The sequence below is a fragment of the Meriones unguiculatus genome, chromosome 5, assembly GCF_030254825.1.
Source record: "Meriones unguiculatus strain TT.TT164.6M chromosome 5, Bangor_MerUng_6.1, whole genome shotgun sequence".
NCBI classification, from domain to species: Eukaryota; Metazoa; Chordata; class Mammalia; order Rodentia; family Muridae; genus Meriones; species Meriones unguiculatus.
Window position 1 is genome coordinate 29145533 of NC_083353.1, and position 18934 is coordinate 29164466.

The 18934-nt window shown below is 39.3% G+C and overlaps 1 protein-coding gene across 6 annotated transcripts in view; it reads left to right on the top strand.

Moving 5' to 3' along the window:
- Positions 1 to 18934, top strand: part of Mctp1 (multiple C2 and transmembrane domain containing 1) — a 564452-nt gene that overhangs the window by 400121 nt on the left and 145397 nt on the right. For 5 of the 6 annotated variants that reach the window (XM_060383587.1, XM_060383588.1, XM_060383589.1 and 2 more), the window contains 5 exons: positions 3889 to 3991; positions 6050 to 6152; positions 6503 to 6604; positions 7017 to 7091; positions 8864 to 8983. In XM_060383587.1, coding sequence (XP_060239570.1) covers positions 3889 to 3991; positions 6050 to 6152; positions 6503 to 6604; positions 7017 to 7091; positions 8864 to 8983 — 503 coding nt within the window. The remainder of the gene's footprint in view (positions 1 to 3888; positions 3992 to 6049; positions 6153 to 6502; positions 6605 to 7016; positions 7092 to 8863; positions 8984 to 18934) is intronic. The other variant, XM_060383590.1, reaches the window with a different exon arrangement.

An 18934-nucleotide genomic window follows, 5' to 3' on the forward strand; every position in this document is an offset into this window, starting at 1 on the left:
GTACCTCAGCCTTGGTCTCTGCCTCCCTTCCTTGCACTTGTAGCCATGTGGTGCTGAGGGAAAGCATGGGCTTTGCAGCACGTTGTGTGCCTGCTGAGCCTCCATCAGAAGGAAGCCGCCCAGGTGCAAAGAAATGCATTACAGAGTCGAAACAGAATGACAAAGGACTGAAAATTCATAGATAATTGATGGTTTGCTTCTCCTGTCCTGGTTTTCTGAATGTTCCTACTGCTTAAGGGGCAATAATCAAGCTGAAAAATTAACGAACTGAAAAGCCAGTATTTTAAAGCAGCATTTAGCAAGACAAGTCAGTACACTGCCTGTAGCTACTTCTTTAAAGGTAAAACTGTAATGTGTGCTTATTAATGTGAAGTGATGGACGTTCATTGTGTACTTTGCTATTGTTGAAACTGATGGTAGTTTGTAACTGCCCTTGATCACACAGTGTCAGAGGTGCTTTCTTTTTTTTTTTTTCTTTTTTTTCTCTTTCCATTCTTTTATTTTTTTTTATCAGTTACATTTTATTAACTCTGTATCCCAGCCGTGTCCCGATCCCTCATTCCCTCCCAGTCCCTCCCTCCCTCCCTCATCTCCACCGTGCCCCTTTCCAAGTCCACTGATAGGGGGGACCTCCTCCCCATTCATCTGATCCTGTTTTATCAGGTATCTTCAGGACTGGCTGCAAAACCCTCCTCTGTGGCCTAACAGGACTGCTCCTCCCTTCGGGGGTGGGGAGACCAAAGAGCCAGTCATTGAGTTCCTGTTAGAAATAGTCCTTGTTCCCCTCACTTTGGGAAACCAAGAAGGGGAGTTACACAGAGGTGCTTTCTAAGCTAGTGAAAAAAGACTCGTGTTCAAAGACTTGACATTGCATCTATTGCTTATATAATAAAAAGATTCCTTTTTAGAAAAAGATGAATAAAATGTCAATAAACTTTCTTTATCTATTTATTACATCCCTTATTTTTGAGATTATTGCATTATTTTTCCCTTTCCTCCCTCCAAACCTTCTCATATACCCATCCTTGCTCTCTTTCCAACCCATGGCCTCTTCTCAGTAACTGTTATTTCATGCACAGATTCCTAAACCCAACCTACTCAATCTGTACAATGTTATGCAGCTGTACGTTTTCAGGGCTGATCATTTGGTACTGGACAACCAACTGGTGAGCTCTTCCTTGGGTGCTGTTTCTACCACTCTGTATTCCTCGGTTGCCTGTGGTTTTTAAAACAAACTTTCTTTTCTCTTCTTTGCAAAATTCTAGAGATAAATAGACTAGAATTAAGACGCGTTGCTGACTGCTTTTTCTACCCACAATCCCAAATAAAATGACTGAGCTAAGCTTAGTGAATTGTTTTCCATCTGCAAGTAATGCCACAATCGGCATTATATTGGATATAAAAACATATTAGAGAGTTTAGCACTAACATTGATAAAATTACAATGCTTCTACTTTCAAAAGACACACAGAATCCAGTCACCTTTTAGCACCTGGATTGTGGGACTGGCTCCTGCTGGTCTCTCTAGCACTCTCATTGGCCTCTACCTTATTCTTCAGATAGCATCAGCTCATATCATTTAGCAACTCAAATTCCTTCACAGCACCTTCTCCTGTGAGAGTGAGAGCTGTGTTTTTCATGGCTGTTTTCTTTATCGCTGCCTATCACCTAGCACACACATTCCCATGTAACCCCGTCATCTGGCTTCCTGGGTAGTGCCTGCAAGGCGGGCACAGCCACTTCTCCAGCCCTTTCAGTCTTGGTTCCTCCAGGCAGAGCCCAGCTCCCTCTGTTACCTCATCTCTGCATCATTTTTCCAGCCAGACATGTTCTCCCATCCCTTGAATATTCTATGCATGCAAGCACTCTACATTACACTCACCTGAAACAAGCTGGAATGGAGTCATCTTCTTCAATCCAAAATCCATGAGGACAGGAATGATTTCAATTGTTCTGCACATTACTAGTTTTCTAGCAGATACAATACTGATCGTGATAGAGCAAGGAAGGTTTGTCAACTATGTGAGTCTGTAATCTAAATTACATCATTTTTCCTGTGTTTGTTATCTGCTGATAACTAAGATGTGGCATTATTATTGGAAAAAATCTTGCCTAGAGGTTTACATATAAATATTTTCCAAAAGCTATTTGTGGCTTCCTTTGTATGCTGGTATCAGAATTCTATGAAATAAAATTAAGTTACCAAAGTGACAAGTGAAACCGATTACAATGTGTTTTAATGAACAAAATATTTCCAGCACTGTCTTTTATAGTGTGCAACAGTTGGAAATGAGAGTGGAGATGATCAGAGCCAGATTCCATCAAACTGGGCAGGGAGGGGCAAAGAGGGTGGCAAAGCTTTCACCAGACATTAAAGACCAGTTAGTTCTTCATTCTTTGCCGAAAACAATCATCAAGACCCAAAACGGAGGGAACCACCATCATGTCAAATTTGCAATTATGTTGGGTTATATGAGACTATGGAATTAACACACACACTTAATCTTTTGCAATATGAAATTAATAAACTAAAGGTGAGTTAAAGCTTGTCCCTCTCATTAAAGTATCATCCTATGAAAAATAAACATATTCTTGTATGGGAATACACAGCTTCTCTGTCACTGATAGCTAATAAATTCTTTCCCATTAAAAATTAATTGGAAACCTTGAATGATATTTAAGCTTTCACACAAGTGTAAACTTCTGTGGCTGCAGTTCACAATGCATTTAAAACAATTGTTCTTTATCATTAAAGTTAATAATATGCACATTAACCTCCTATGTAGTCTAAATCAATATTGTAGTTTAAAAGATATGACCTCTGGACAGCTTTGTCTAAATATTGATTCATTGTCATTTGTATAAGGTATCAAACAAATTACATGCTGAATCAAGAGCATTCATTGCTGTTCTCACAGAGTCTCTGACTTCATGGCTTCTTTTAAGACAAGACATGATCTGACAAGACCATCGAGAGCACTCCCACGTGTAACTGTGGTCATCCGAGTGCAGAGCAGCATGGCTATGGATGGGGAACGTCCGGGCCCTGTTTTTGTAGGGACATCGGGAAAGTAATGCCACTCTTGACTTCCTGTTGATATTAGGTTCCAAGCAGCAGACTCATCCAGCCTTGCGGGCAAACTCACTTTCTAGGAATCCCGTGGATGTTTCAGGGGAGAGCAACTCAGCCAGAGTCAGACTGAAGTGCTGTTACTTGGCAATATAGTCATTTTGCTCACAATAAACTTATTTGGAAGTCCCTGTGATGAGCTCCTAGTAAATCAGATAAGTTATGAAGTTAAAGTGACTGAATAGTTAGAACATTCGTGATAGAACCAACGAACGCATACAGTGCAGCCACAGCACACTTTTTCATAGCAGCTGTACCATGGCCTGCTCTGTGATCACCTCCGCCTGAGGGGGAGCAGCCTCACCAGGCCACAGAAGACAATGCAGCCACTCCTGATGGGACCTGATAGACTAGGATCAGAGGGAAGGGGAGCAGGACCTCCCTTATCAGTGGACTGGGAGAGGGACACGGGTGGGGAAGATGGAGGGTGGGATTGGGAGGGGAGGAGGGAGGGAGGTGCAGGGGGGATACAGAGTGAATAAATTGTAATTAATAAATATAAAAATAATTTTAAAAAATTACTGAAGATCAAAAGTCAAGCTTTTGGTCTCAAGTTCTAAATCTCTGTAAATCACAGCAATTGCTAATATCCAGTTACATCTGTTTTGATGGGATTAGTTTTTTAACTTGTAAGCTTTTTCATTTGTTGTTTATGATAAAACTTTTTGGGGAGGATCGGGGTCACAAAGGACGAGATCATGATACCATCAATGCAGGGGCTTTCTACGCTAAAAGCATCCACCCCGGATCTCTCGTAGGTAAAAGCGACCCGTTCTGTGTGGTGGAACTGAACAACGACAGGCTCCTCACACACACTGTGTACAAAAACCTCAGCCCCGACTGGAACAAAGTCTTCACATTGTAAGTGACCATCGCTCTGTGCAGGCTACGAGCGAGAATGTGTGTGCGTGTGTGTGTGTGTGTGTGAGTGTGTGTGTGTGTGTGTGTGTGTGTGTGTGCGTGTGTGTGTACAAAAACCTCAGCCCCGACTGGAACAAAGTCTTCACATTGTAAATAGCCATCGCTCTGTGCTGCCTAAGAGCGAGAGTGTGTGTGCGTGTGCGTGTGTGTGTGTGTGTGTGTGTGTACGTGTGTGTGTGTGTGTGTGTGTGTGTGTGTATGTGTGTGTGCAAAAACCTCAGCCCCGACTGGAACAAAGTCTTCACATTGTAAGTAGCCATCGCTCTGTGCTGCCTAAGAGCGAGAGTGTGTGTGTGTGTGAGTGTGTGTGCGTGTGCGTGTGTGTGTCCGTGTGTGTGAGTGTGTGTGCGTGTGTATGTCCGTGTGTGTGTGTGTGCGTGTGTGTGTGTGTGTGCGTGTGTGTGTGTGCGTGCGTGTGTTCTCTGCTTCAGAATGCAACACATCTGCCTGCCTTTGCTAATTATAGATTTTCAAACCTCCTACCTTCTGGAGAATGAAACTTGGGAGAGTGGGTATGTCCCTTTTCTTTGTTTTCACTACTTTTTTCCTCCTGTGCTTTTTATGTGGCCTGACTAAGGGTTCTGCTCCCGTCCCTGAATCTGCATACTGCTTCTTCCTTTTATATTTGCTATTGAAATTCTTCCCAATTGCATTGACACCAAGAAGGACAAAGCTCTATTTGTTCCATCACTGAAATCAGCAAACACTCCAGTCGGGAATTGGACAGATGCTCAGTTTGGGCTTGTTTCATTTTAGCACAATAAGGACATTAAGCATTGTGCTAGCTCTCAAAACAACCCCTGAGTTAATTTTCCTTTTGTTTTAAAAAGTTTGTGAATCTTTTCCCCTGTGCACTGTATACGCTGTTTGCATGATGCACCATAGCAGCCTCTGTGTCCCTTTTTTAAAACTGGACTGCAGAGAAGGGTTTCCACAAAGAAAAACTCCAAGCAGAAGTACTTAACAGATTTCCAACATGGTTTTATTTCTTGTACATGAAAAACCGCTAAATTCCTCATTAGTTCCTTATAATGTCTCTGCTTAAGAGCCAGTAACTAATCAGCTTCAATTATCTGACCAATTTATTTTTAAGGAATTCCACATTTTTATGAGAGACGAAAGCACAGTCAGGAGGCTTGCACGCCTAAGAGGACTGTGGAGAGTGTTTTCTCTAGAACACATAATTGAATGAATAGGTTTGATTATTATCAAAGCGATTAATTGATTGTACCCTGACAAAGCCTCTTTTTCATGTGTGGTTGTGGTGTTTCAGTAATGAATATATTCTTTTTTGTTTTCTCTTAATTCATATTTTCTTGGAAAACGATTTGATTAAAATATAAATGCTGCCAACCATTGACACTTCTTTTTCTTGAAACAGAAATATGAAGAACCCATACAGTTTTTACTATCATATATTTTCTTTGAAGCTTACTGGAATATTAAATAATTTCAAAATTCAAGGATAGTACTATACTTATCAATGCTACATTTTCTGTTTTTCTGCGATTGCTACAAACCTAATACAAATTTAACAAGTGTATCAGTGAGAACTTTAAAAAATATGTATGTTATTTTATTATAAAATAATAACAGTTCCTAAACCTATTGTAACTTCTACTGATAGCAAACCCTGTGAAATTTTATGTCAGAGTTATGAGATTTATGATTTATTGTTATAATGAGAAGAGCAGAAAAGCCTAAAGATTGCAGGGATACTTAGTGATTTTTTTTCAGTAATTTATCCTATGCATATCCAGATCAAAAATTATAAGTCATTAAAAATATAACTGAAAGTTAAAATGTGACCCTTGGTGCTGTCATCTTAACTGCGTTATTGGGAATTCTGTCAGCTTTTACTCTGTCTGTGTGCAAATAATACACGTGAAAATACAGATACAAAAACCAGCTGGTACTATCTGAAATTTCAAAACAGTCTAGCTTTGCTTCACACTAATGGAATCTTTCTTTTTTTCCTTGGGTATGTTCATTGTGCAGCAACATTAAAGATATCCATTCCGTTCTTGAAGTGACAGTTTATGATGAAGATCGTGACCGGAGCGCCGACTTTCTGGGCAGGGTCGCTATACCATTGCTGTCTGTAAGTTTTATTCACCTGGTACACTCTTCTGTGTTGCTTTTGCTCAAGGAAGAAGAAGAAGAAGAAAAAAAAAAAAAAAAAAAAAAACTCAGCCCCATGTCTGTCATTTCTCAGCAAGGTCTGTAATAACACTAAAATTTTTAACATACTCAATGCACGGCCATGTTGAATCCCATGATAGTTAATTTTTCTTGACAGACTTGATCCTGGTAATGAACAGGTACTTGTCAGAATTGCCACAGTTGTTTTGGGTTCTCTGTCAGTTTCAGCAGCTGGGGGTCAAAGGTCACCGGGGGAGTGTATTCAGTGGAGACCGCGAGACAGACGGCTGTCATGTCCTTTTCCCGCAGATTCAAAATGGTGAACAGAAAGCCTACGTCTTGAAAAACAAGCAGCTGACAGGGCCAACAAAGGGGGTCATCTATCTTGAAATAGATGTGATTTTTAATGCTGTAAGTCTTAACTTTGGCTTTTTTGTACTGCTAAAGAGTTCAGTTTCATGAAAGCTTTTGTTCCTGATTTGTAGAGAATTTCTGTCATTCCTCATTTTCTCTAAACCTTGATGTATCCCGGAGAATATGCTTCTGGCCCTGCTTGGCACACCCACGCTTGCTTTCCGTCAGAGTGGGGCTGAGGCTGCTGCGGCTGCCTCTGCCGCTGCCGGCCGCCTGGGCTCCGCGGCTGCCTGCTCGCTGGCTGCTGAGAGGGGACGCATGCAAATGCAACTGTACACATTTATATTTTATGAGCACAGCAGCCAGGCCTTTGAAACTTTAGAAATTACTGCAAATTGAACTGCCTGCAAAAAACTTGTAAACAGTTGTAATGTATGAACCCATAACAGACACATGTGTTGATGTATAGGTGAAAGCCAGCTTACGAACATTAGTACCCAAAGAGCAGAAGTACATTGAAGAGGAGAACAGACTCTCTAAACAGGTAAAAAGCAAAGAAAGATTAATCCCTCTGGGAAGAACTGATTGTATCTGTAAAGCATCTAAGTAGATTCAAATAAACCTTGGAAGTCTGGAGGGGGGAAGTCTGTGGAAATTTTGATCACCTACATACTGAAAATGGCTTTCTTTCTCTCTCTCTCTCTTTCACTCTCTCTCTCTTTCTTTCCTTCTCTTCCTTTCTTAACAAAATCAAGCAAGGTCGAAACCACACTAACACATTGAACCGAGGTGGTGAGAAAGGAGAAGGGCCGCTGTAGGTCCAGCATCCGATGGCCTGTGCGACCACCCACAGGTGTGCTGCAGGTGTTCAGAGAGTAAAGCCCTCCCTCTAATCCAGTGAGGGACCATCCTTTAATTAGATTTTAACAATGGACAGTCAGAAGTGAAGTTTCACTGACATCTTCTACTAAAAGAAAAACCAGGAACTTTGATACTTCTTTTATGAATCTGTTATAAATTACCCTTCGTATTTATCAATAGTAACTTTAAATTTGCTTTAATATCAAATTAAGAAAAAGTGATACCTATCCTTTTTTAAAAAAATGTTTAATACAGTTTACAAAACTAAAATGAAATATGTTCATTATGGCTATAAAGCTACTGAGCTGACTTCTACTGTGAAATGTTTGAGAATTTTCTGTGTAATGAGAAACTTTAAAATATTTTTTTATTTTTAATCTAATAAATTCACCACAAAACAATGAGAATTTTGGTGTTAAGCAATGTGTGTTACAAATGAAATACCTATGGAAATAGATAACCATATTATATTTCTCTATAATTATAGATAAAAATAATAAAATTTGTTCTTTAAGAAAAGTGCTAGGAACCAAGAAGGGAAACACACAGAAAGGGTCTCTGCCTGAACAAATTTTCAGATTTAGAAATGTGTTATGACTGCCTTGCACATACATACATGTATTTTTATACTAATGTATTTTGCCATTTGAACTCAGTTAATTTTACATAGCTGTTTCTTTAAAATACCAGATACTGAAGTGCATTTAGAATAGCAATATATTAACTTGCAGGCATATGATTATTTTAATTGTGTTTCTGTATGTAAATTTTTAAACCATTATCTAGTTCATAGGCATTCTTTTTACTGTTGAATTCATGTTATTGTTTTTTATTTTAAATTTAAATTGTATCAGTTATCACACATACTTTTTCTAATAAGAGATTTTTCAACATACTTGATTACTATAAGCATTTTCTAACTCTAAAATCATAAAAAAATAATGAAAAAATACAGGGTATATTTAATGTGTAGGGAGGTGTGAGTCTAAGACAGGATCAATCCTACCAAATGATGAAAGTGTTTGAAACTGTGGTGCTTCCTATAATAAGCAACATTAAGCAGGTTCTTCTCTGAGATTCAAATCAAAACATTCTAAGGTAGCGAACTCATGTTGAAACATCTTGAAAATTAAACATTTAACTTACCTTAAAACAAAAGAGATCAAAATCAATACAGATCCACAATTTTGTAAATAGGTTTTTTCTAATGAGCAAACATACCACCTTATATGAAAACATTATTTTTAAATATATATTTAGCCACAAAAATATCCATCCCATCTAGTTCTTTCTATTCTTTCTCCTAAAACTTCCTTTCCTCTAACTAGTAAGACAAACAGCGTGGTATGCTTTTCTGGATCCTTGCTAAATCACCAGGAGCTTGAAGAACGATCAGAAAGCACTTGATTGTTTTCTGTCTTGTAAATTCTAATACTGCTTTCATTGTCTTTACAGCTGCTTCTACGAAACTTTATCAGAACGAAGCGTTGTGTCATGGTGCTTGTAAATGCGGCGTACTACGTCAATAGTTGCTTTGACTGGGACTCGCCCCCACGGAGTCTTGCTGCTTTTGTGGTATGATCATACTGTATTACTCGTCCATTGTTATTCACCACGTTCAGTGGTCTTAGCTCCACGTCTCTGTGGCTATAGTAACAGTTATGTTGATAGAGCCATTTAAAAACTCCTATTTTGAGATTTGACTGGACAGATTTGCTGTGGGCAGGAACCTGATGGATTGCTCAAGGTCTGAATCCAAGAATATATTCCTCAGATTTCCGGAACACAAGACATCTCAGCCAAAGTATAATTTTCTCTGACACTTATAAAGTAAAATTTTGCATATTGTACAATTCTAGATCCCAATAGGAAAGCCAAAAAAAAAAAAGTTCTCTGTGCAAAACAATGACAGTGGTAACAGCCTTGGTCATCCTCGTTTTGATTTTATTCATTCTGTAAGTATTGTGTCAAAATGGAAACATCACTGACAGTAGAATGCTGGTTGAGAAGACTGTAATATGTGACTCAAGCAGAAAGGGATGTGACCTATTTAAGAGATGTTTCTGTGGTTTCTAGATTTCAAAAAGTCACAAGTGAGAATGTAATCGACCCAAATATTCTCCTCACAAGGTTCATCCTGTACCCTTTTACACTGATTATTTCAGACCTGATGGTAGGCCAACTGGCAAGGGCAGAAAAATCTAAAAAAGGTTCTTCCTCTCCGCGTAGCCAGGAGCCTCTCCACTCAGTCTATTTCTGCTTGTTCAGTGTTTTACTTGAAGTTTCTGTGAAGTCCAGCTTTCTGAAATTCTTTATTTTGTGTGTGTTAGGAAATGCACCTTATGCTTCCTTGTAGTTGCCAGTTTTGCAAAACATTATTATGAGGGCTTACAGAAAGGCCTTAATTAGAGTAACAATCAACTTTTTTAGTGTTGCCATTCAAATGAATGTATGCTTTCAGATCTTAGAGCTCTGCCTTCCTCACTGCCCCTGTACGGAACTTTTCTAATGTCTGAGCACATGAACAAAGCCTGCGAATGCCTCTTTGTGTTGTAAGTTACTGGAGAGGAAGCAGCCTTCTTGCCAGAGACGCGTTGTCTCCTTAAAGAAAGTGACCGCTGTCATCATTGTTTGGAAAAAATAGTTTTTTCTCTCTATACTCTTTTAATGCCTCTCACATAATAAATATTTTGGGGGTATTCTGATTTTTATTAACATAGAGGCATTATGATATTAAGCATATACTTTACATCATTACTTTCAGGTTCTATGTGGCCTTATAATAACAATAAAACTCGACTGAAAATGTCTGCTGCCATTTTTGATTGACCGTCTTTAACTCCATTCTCCATAGCTGTAAGTGAAATTTGAAAAGATAAAAATGTATGTAATCACATCAAGACATTATTCAAGAACATTCATTATGGATTATTTGGCATTACAGCATGTTGTATGAAACTGCATAAACTTCTTCCTGCTTCCAAAGGTCATTTGTAAAATTAATTCAAGATGGCAGACCTTTTTCACCATCTTCTTTTGCTTCTGAAAAAAAAAATATATATATATATATATAAAGGCACTGAAACTGAGAGACATAGGTAGCTGCATGTAAGCTAACTTACAGTGACCTCACTGGGAGGAAGCAAAGCACAGTGCCTGCCTTAGCCAGTAGCCAGCTGTAATAGTGTTCGTCCTAGAAAACACAAGCCAAATGCAAGAGCTTTGCCCAAAAAGACAGTGGGATAAGAAAGAGAAAGGTAGGAGACAGGACTGAAGCCAGGGATGAAACAAGAGAGCACATGACAAAATGTGAAGAAACAATATTAACCATGTCATTGGAAAAAAGAAAAAGTTACTGCACTTTTTGAATGTGATTGAAGTAGTGAATCACAAAGCCAACCTTCCTTTGCTTAGACTCCAATTGGGCCTCTATGGTCACAAGAACTCGGCGCCTTCATGGTGTTCTTCCATCCCGTGAAGACTACCTAGTGGTTCGTGGGCTTCCAGCAGAAAAGGCCAACCAAATCTTTTCAATGAGGCTGCCAGTCTAAAATTTTTTCTTGTATGGAGAAACTCCAAATAAATAATGGTTAGGTAGTTAAATCATGATAATAACTTGTTAATACTAGCAAAGCAATTTTCCCTATAATTTCTATATGAAACCAAAACTCTGTTGTAATCTCTTATCAATAATCTACTTAATTGTTGATTGAATTCTTATATAAAAAGATTAATACAAACAAGAATTAATATTTATCAGGTGCCCTATATGCCAAGGAATTATTGTTCATATATAAATATCTAAGAATACTCTTGCACTAGAGAATTTTATATTTTTCTCTTTGCATTTTATATCAATGATTATTATTTATTACAATTTATTCACTTTGTATCCCGGCTGTGGGCCGCTCCCTTGTCTCCTCTCATTTTCATCCTTCCTCCCTCTTCTTCCTCTATGCCCCTCCCCTAGTCCACTGATAGGGGAGGTCCTCCTCCCTTCCATCTGACCCTAGCCTCTCAGGTCTCATCAGGACTGGCGGCATTGTCTTCCTCTGTGGCCTGGCAAGGCTGCTCCCCCCGGGGGGGAGGTGATGAAAGGATTTAGTATTTCAACAACATCATACTGTAGCTTCTATTATTTTCCCAGCATATAGATGAAGAAAATGAGGTACATAAAAGTACCTTATACCACGCACTAGATATTCTTTTCTATAGAAGCCTTTGAGATGTGCACCTTATAATCACATTGTAATTCAGAAAAGAAAACCTCTGTGAAATTTTTTGCCCAGCTTACAGAGAGTAAATCAGGTATCTAAAATCAAGATGTTTCTAAGTTGTCATTGCAGAAGTTGGCCTTATTAGGACAATTTGATGAAAAGAACTGACTTCCTTTAGATGAACATAAGCAGTACCCACTGTTATAAACATATTGTCCCATCAGGCCCTGTTGACAGAGCATGAGTCCATTATTACAATATTGGTTCCATTTGGCCCATTTTTTTCCCTAGCTGCAGCCGCCTCATGGAGGACATGCATTTGAACCATTATGTGGCTTAGTTTTAGACCCAGATCAGTAAGTTTTTTTAATGTTTAAATGATTTTTTCCTATTCCATGTTGGTTTTCTCTTCTAATTTAATTCTCAAAATAAAATAAATAAACGTAGAATAGTGGGTCAAAATGGAAGAAAACAATCATATTTTGCATTTCAGTGTCAAAAATATAGACAGCAACCACACTTCCCAGCGCAACCGGGGTTGTGTTGCCGGGGTCTCAGGAAATAGAGATGAAATCATTGGGGAAGGAAATGGCAAAAGTGAAGTAAACAGGCTCGGGAAGAGCCTTGTCTCTGAGCACTGTGAGTTAGCTTTGTAATTTTTTGATGAATATTTTCTTCCTAGGAGAGCTCTGTTGCATATGGTGTAGAAGGCACTGCTTGTCCTGAGGAGTCAGCTATTGCAGACCTGGAAATCTCTCATAAATTGGACTAATTGTCATCAGGCTCTTGACCAGACATTTGTGTTCTTGTGGAAGTCAGAGAGTGCAAAATGGAAAGAGAGAGAGAGAGAGAGCACATTCTTTCTTTTTAGTACTGTCATTTCTCACTGTAATGAGCACAAAAATAATTGGAAAACTGAGCTATCAGTAAAAGGACACACTTCAGTGTGCGTCAGAGAGTTATTCTGCAGGACAAACTTTAATCTTTAAATGTGATTGTAGATAATTTGTGGTACCATCTGTCCATTTGGAATTGTTTTAGCCTTTTCTGTCGTTGTACAGTAAGTGCTGCTGTGTTTAACATTAACATTTGATATTTTACACATTTAATTTCTGTTCTGCTGTGTGGTCCTTGGGGAGTGAAACCCTGGTGCTACATGAGAGAGACAAAGTATTGATCAGTTAACATTTCAGCTACATTTATGTATGTCGCAAAATTAATGAAAATGCCAGACAAAAATGTCAGAGTGCACAAAAGGTAGAATTTAAATTTGATACTTTAATGAAAAGTCTTAAGATGTGCATTATCAAAAATGTCCTCCTGCCTTTAAAGTACAATTTCACACAGAATAACTAACAGGAAACACATATTTTACTTAGAGGAAGAACGAACATGAATAATGACAAGATATCAGCTCCTCATGGCACCCTGTATTACAAATGGCATGTTTGAATGCGTAGCTGTTAGCCATAAAATACACTCATTCCTATTTGAGGAGCTGTTGGCTCCAACCCTCTATTCCGGCCAACCCCTGGCGGGCTTCCTAGTAAGATGCTGGCCCTAGTTTTGCACCCCTTTCTTTGGCATCCCCCTGTGAGTGAGTGAGTGTGTGTGTGTGTGTGTGTGTGTGTGTGTGTGTGTGTGTGTGTGAATAGTAATTCATTATAGATACGGGTCCATGATCTATCCTTTCTCCGCATTTTCCAATATCTGCTCTCCTTTGCTTCTAGACAATCGTGTCCTAACTTCACTCAATCCACACTTTTGTAAAGGACTATTGTAGGACCACAGTTTTTCTCAGAAAAGCTGGGCCACTGTGGAGGTAGAGAAAACAAACAGGGATGATACATGCATAGAGTGGTGTGCAGGAGATATGTAAAAGCAAATGTTAAAAAGTTTAATGGATCAAATGAAGAAACCACAGGACCAAGAAGAGGACCTGACCTTGAGCGGGTGATGGGAATGAAGAGCAGTCAGCATGATTTGCTATGTGTCTTCTGTAGAGGGAGCCTGATGCTATTAAACAAGCTAGGGAGTTTTCTAACAATTAGCACAAGCCATAAAGGCATTGGAACTGGCCTTCATTATTAGGGACTAAAAAGGCCACATTACTCAAGGGGAAATGCCAACGTGAAAATACAGGCATCTCTGCATAACTTGAGGTCCAAGTCTTAGCGTACATAGAAGATGCAGAGTCATTATGCTAGATCTAGTGAAAAGCGCTTTACACTTACAGCAGGAATTTCCATTTGGGAAATTTAACAGATACCAGTAATATGGCATCAACAAAATTATGGCAATTTTCAAATTATTTTTATAGGAGCATTTTTGTTGTTGCAATTAATTTTTTAGAGCTAGCAAAAAAGGAAACTGTTCCAGGCACACATTTTCTTACTTTCCCCACAGCAATGAAGAAGCCCTGAAAATCAGAGAAACAGCACCCGTGAAACATGACGCACTTGTGGCAGTCTTGACTGTGTGCTCATGAATTTTTCCCCAAGTCTTTTACCCACCATTCATAACATATGCTTTCTCCCTCAGTAAACTTGTGTGATTTAGAAAACTATACCTACAATGTACATCAATTTTAAGTTATGTTGAACTTTACTTCACCAATGTGTGAAGAAAAACAGTTGCCTAGCATTTTATTGATTTAGGAAACTCTATACCTCTAAAGTTACTTAAAATTCCTTTTACATAGTCCAAAATGTTGACAGTTATCAATTTCTAACAGGCTGAAGGCAAGATTCATATGGAAAATTGATATTCAAAATACTTCTCCCCAAACTTATCTGAATTCCTGGTGAGAATTTTTCTTCAAATATCATCCTTGATTATACAAAAAGTTAATAGATTGAGTTTTCTTTCACACTGTGTATAAAGTCTTACAACTGCAAGAACTTCCTGGGAAAAGCCATCATTTAGAATATGTAGAGTTTCAGAACTGATCACCATTAGCTAAAGTCAACCCCAAGCTTTGGAGGCACAGGAAGCCAGGTGATAAGGAACGGGGCATGTCCTGAAGCCCTCCCAGAGGGAACTGCTGTCGGTCAGCGTGGAGACCAGCATACATGCGGTCACTCTCCCTTTGGTTTGTAGTGTTATACATTAGACCCAGCACTCGGTCAAAGGCACGCTTCCTTCTTTTTGAGCGATGCTGGTGCCCTTTTGGTTTACCGTAATAGATGTCCACAAACAGACTTTCTGGTCTTTGAGGGAGATAATCACATAAACCTTGGGTCTGTTATGCTTTGAAAAGCATATTCCTCCTAAATTTTATTTTATATTTACAAGAGCAGGAATTGAATCCTGGAGGCAGCTCATACTCAGGGTTTCGACGACCTCAGCTCTCCCTCATTTATCCTCTAGTGTGAATGGTGCCATGCCATCATCCGGGAAAGCTTCATACTGCGGGTAGGAATGGTAAAACCATTTCACTTTTGCCAAGGCATGTGTTGCTATTCTGTACCATAAGTAAGCATTAAGTATGAACGTTACCAGCGCAAGCAGGATACTACGTTAAGTTCAAGAGGCCACCTGCTCAGAGCTTTAGAGTTGGGGTGGTGCTGGAGCACAGGCACCAAAGCTCACTCTCGCAGTGTGCTTATTTTGTTTTTCCTGGTTGGGCATTGTCCCATTTCATCTTGTATTAATTATGAGGTCCCTTAAAACCACTTAGTTCACAAATGACTGACTAGCAATCATAAAATATTTGAAACGAATAAAAAAAATGTCTGTTTGTCTCCAGATTCCTAAAGTTCTTTTCCTCGAGGAATTTCTACATACTTTCAAACGTCAATTTAAATCAAGGGACACGCTTGTTGAGGAAAGTGGCAATTCATTTGCATCTCAACCCTCATTACTTAAAGTAGTGTTCAAAGAAAAGTATTTTTAAATGAGCTAATTATATGATTCACTGTAGTTGATAAAATAACAGCAATACCTCCAGCAGATGGTGGTAAATTATAATAGAGCAAATCATAATTCAGTCTAGTGGTCAGTTAGGTCTTTCTGTGGTTTCACGCCCTTCTACGTTAAGCAAACATTAGCAAGTTGAAGTGCCGTGTCTGCTCCTGTTTCTCTAATCTGACTAGTTCTGAGGGTATACCTAAGAGTGTGTGCTCATCGCTCACCAAGTGAGAGCCTGACGTGAAATATCAGTGGTGAACTTTTTCCTGTACTGTTGTTCCCGCTTTCCCTGCCCTTTAGTCACATTTGAACATAGTAATAAGAGCTGGACAGCTGAGTTAAACTGCATCAACAGCTTTTGTTGTGATGACAGAGGTTCAACACTCAGCGAGGGGCAACACCGCAGAGATCCCCGGGCGAGTAAAGGCGTTCACACCAGCCGTTAGCATCTCTATGAGAAACGCAGAGAAGAGTGACGAGCAAACACAGGAAGCACACTGGCTTGTAAATAGGTATTTGGAGAGAAATGAAAGGCAGTTTGTATTTTCAGGGAGGAAAAGACACAAGATGGCAAAACTTGGTTTATATTTGGTCCTTGGGTTTTTACTTTTTCACATCATCTTACAGAGACTTAAATAAGAGAAATTACAGGTAAAAAACAGCTTGTCAGGGAGTGCTGACCTTCAGAAATGATGTTAACATCTAAGGTTGTTTTCTGGCCCCACACCATGTGCGCCCTCACAGGAAAGTGTCCCCCTGAGACGCTCCAGACAGGGCTTAGTACACACTTTGGTGTTGTACTAAGCCAACCTTGGCTTTTCTATAGTTTACACGCAATGCAGTCCAGCTCAGAGAAGGCATCTGTGACGTCTCTACAAAATTCTCGACTACATTAGAAGTCTCTTTCACAGGAAGATTGGTTTAGTTTTGAAAAATATACAAACTCACAAGAGGATTTTCTTCCACATCTCAACCCCACTCGTGCTTTAAACGAGCTCCATCAACATGGAGAAGTGTGTGAACATCATTCTGTGCTACGTAGTGTGATCTCATTCATAATGAGGGCGCATGGATTTTATCCATATGTTGCACTGTATTAATTAGTAATAGTGTGTAAGTTGCAGGTGTTTGCACTTGTGCATACACGTACGTGCACACATGTGTGGACCTGGGGTCAGTACTGATCGTCTTCCTCATTGCTCTCTGCCTTAGTTTTTGAGACAGGATCTCCCACTGAACCTGGAGCTTGCCAATTGGGTAGACTGCTGGGTCAGAGAGCTCCTGGGATGCACAAGTGTCCAGCTGCCTCCGACTTAACTTAAAGGTGTTCTCTGCCTCCTGCTCTCTATGAACTGAGGTCCTCAGATCTCTGCAGCAAGTTCACTGACTGAGCCCTCTGTCTTCTTACGTGATTTTCAAAGCACATTTTATTAAATTCTGCATTGGAAAGGTGAAAGGAAACGGAGATAATACAGTGTTCTTTGGCCTGTTCTGCATGGCAAATTAACATTAAGATAAAAATTCACTGTAGCTACTTATCAACAATATATGCTTATTTGATTTTTTTATCTCATGTCACTAAACACAAATTATACTGTATTTTCTATAGTTGGTGTTCTATCTAGCTTCTGCAAGGAAACTTCTGCAGGTTTAAGTGTTTGAAGGAGGAATAATTATCCAGTTATGTTATAAAATGATGTCAAATTTAGCAATCTCTCTTAGTCAGTAGGAGAGAGCTTTTGAATATAGGTTACCAGGGATAAATGTAACCCACTAACTATCCACAAATTAGTGCAGCAAATTTTATCAGAGAATGTTTTATTTTGAAGTTACACTAGTAAAGTAATAGTTGATTCTCAGGGAAAACTGTGGCCACATTTACATGTTCTATTAAGGCAGCAATATTTAAAGTGTTGAGCCAGCATGTGACTTCCTTAAATCTTTTAAATAGAGATTAATTCTTCTGTTTCAAAAACCTACCATATACCTCAACCAGGAGGCTCCAATTTAGAGCATTTTTATTCTTTTATTTCCCCAATCTTTCAAATACACCGATCACGAGCTTTCTAGCGTTTCTTCCCTAAGCCCTAACCCTTAGTTGGGATGTACCCAAATGCAATGCCTTTAACATGGGCTGCCTACCACCAAAGACAGTTGTCTGTGCTGCGAAACAGGCCCCTAGACCTTGGAGTATGTTTCCCCATCATGGCAATGCCGTGGGTAATGGCATACCACTAAGCAAGCTTCAAAGAATGGAGGGAACCCATGGTGAAAGTAGAGCAAATAGATTCATGTCTTAGTGCAGAAGATGCCAGGAATACATCCATTCCAACCCCATCCTCAAAACAGTAGGCCTCATCATGACAAGGGCAAGGGGGTTTAAAAAGTAAAGAGCACGTGGTCACTCAACAATGTAGTGAAGCCATTGAATATTACATATAGAAGGGTATTTGGAAATGATTTTACAGTGAAGAAGCTGAAAGTGCAAAGAGAAAAATGAGCCCCTAACTCAGCAATGATAAATCTCCCCAGTTGCTAGAAATAGTAATTTCAAAGACAGCAGCAATAAAAAGATAAAAAGGAGAAGATTACAAGTTAACTTGATTAAGTCAAAAAGGGGTTTTGGCATTGTCCTCTGGAAGTCTTGAGGTATAAAATTGGACTGCAGACTCTTGGCATTTGCTGTAAAGGAGTATATTGGGGAGAAAATTCCCTACTTGCTGTGGTAAATGAGCACTCAGTGTGGCTTATGTGTGTACTCCATGCTTTGGTGAACTTTTCAGTTAATGAAGCTTGCATCCACTGCAGCTCTCCAAACTGCTGTGTAGCGAAATGCAGTGACACAGAACCCTGAGAGCTCTCTTCGGTTTCAGGTAAACCAGTGACAAGAAGTGTTAGTTTGTCTCTAAGTATTAGGGGGAAAAAGCTAAAATGTATTTCCCATGTGTCAAGTCTGAATCATCATTGAGTGGAGTATCTGACTCAAAGCACCTATGTTGACAAACAACAACAGAGTGATGGTTAGGTGAACTTTTCCCTGGTTTAACTTTCCATTAGACTAAACAAATGCTAGGAAAGGGCTGTGTGTTTGAATCCCTTGAAACAATTGGTCGCTCTGAGGACGCTACTCATGGCACATGTTTGCCCGGCATGTACAAGCTCCTGGGAGCGAATAAAGAACAAAAGTGGACACCCCTTGTGATACTGTCTTCCCAATTTCCCTTCAAATTCCATAGGTCCCAATTTTTCAGCATAAAATTAAGCAGCATGATGTAATACTATATTCCCTTATGAATGAGGGGGGGAACCAAAACAAAACTCGGGGTCCATTTTTAAGAGTTATTTGAAAGCGTACGGCGGTTCTCACTTTCTGATGTAGATTACTTGAAGTGGTGTTGTT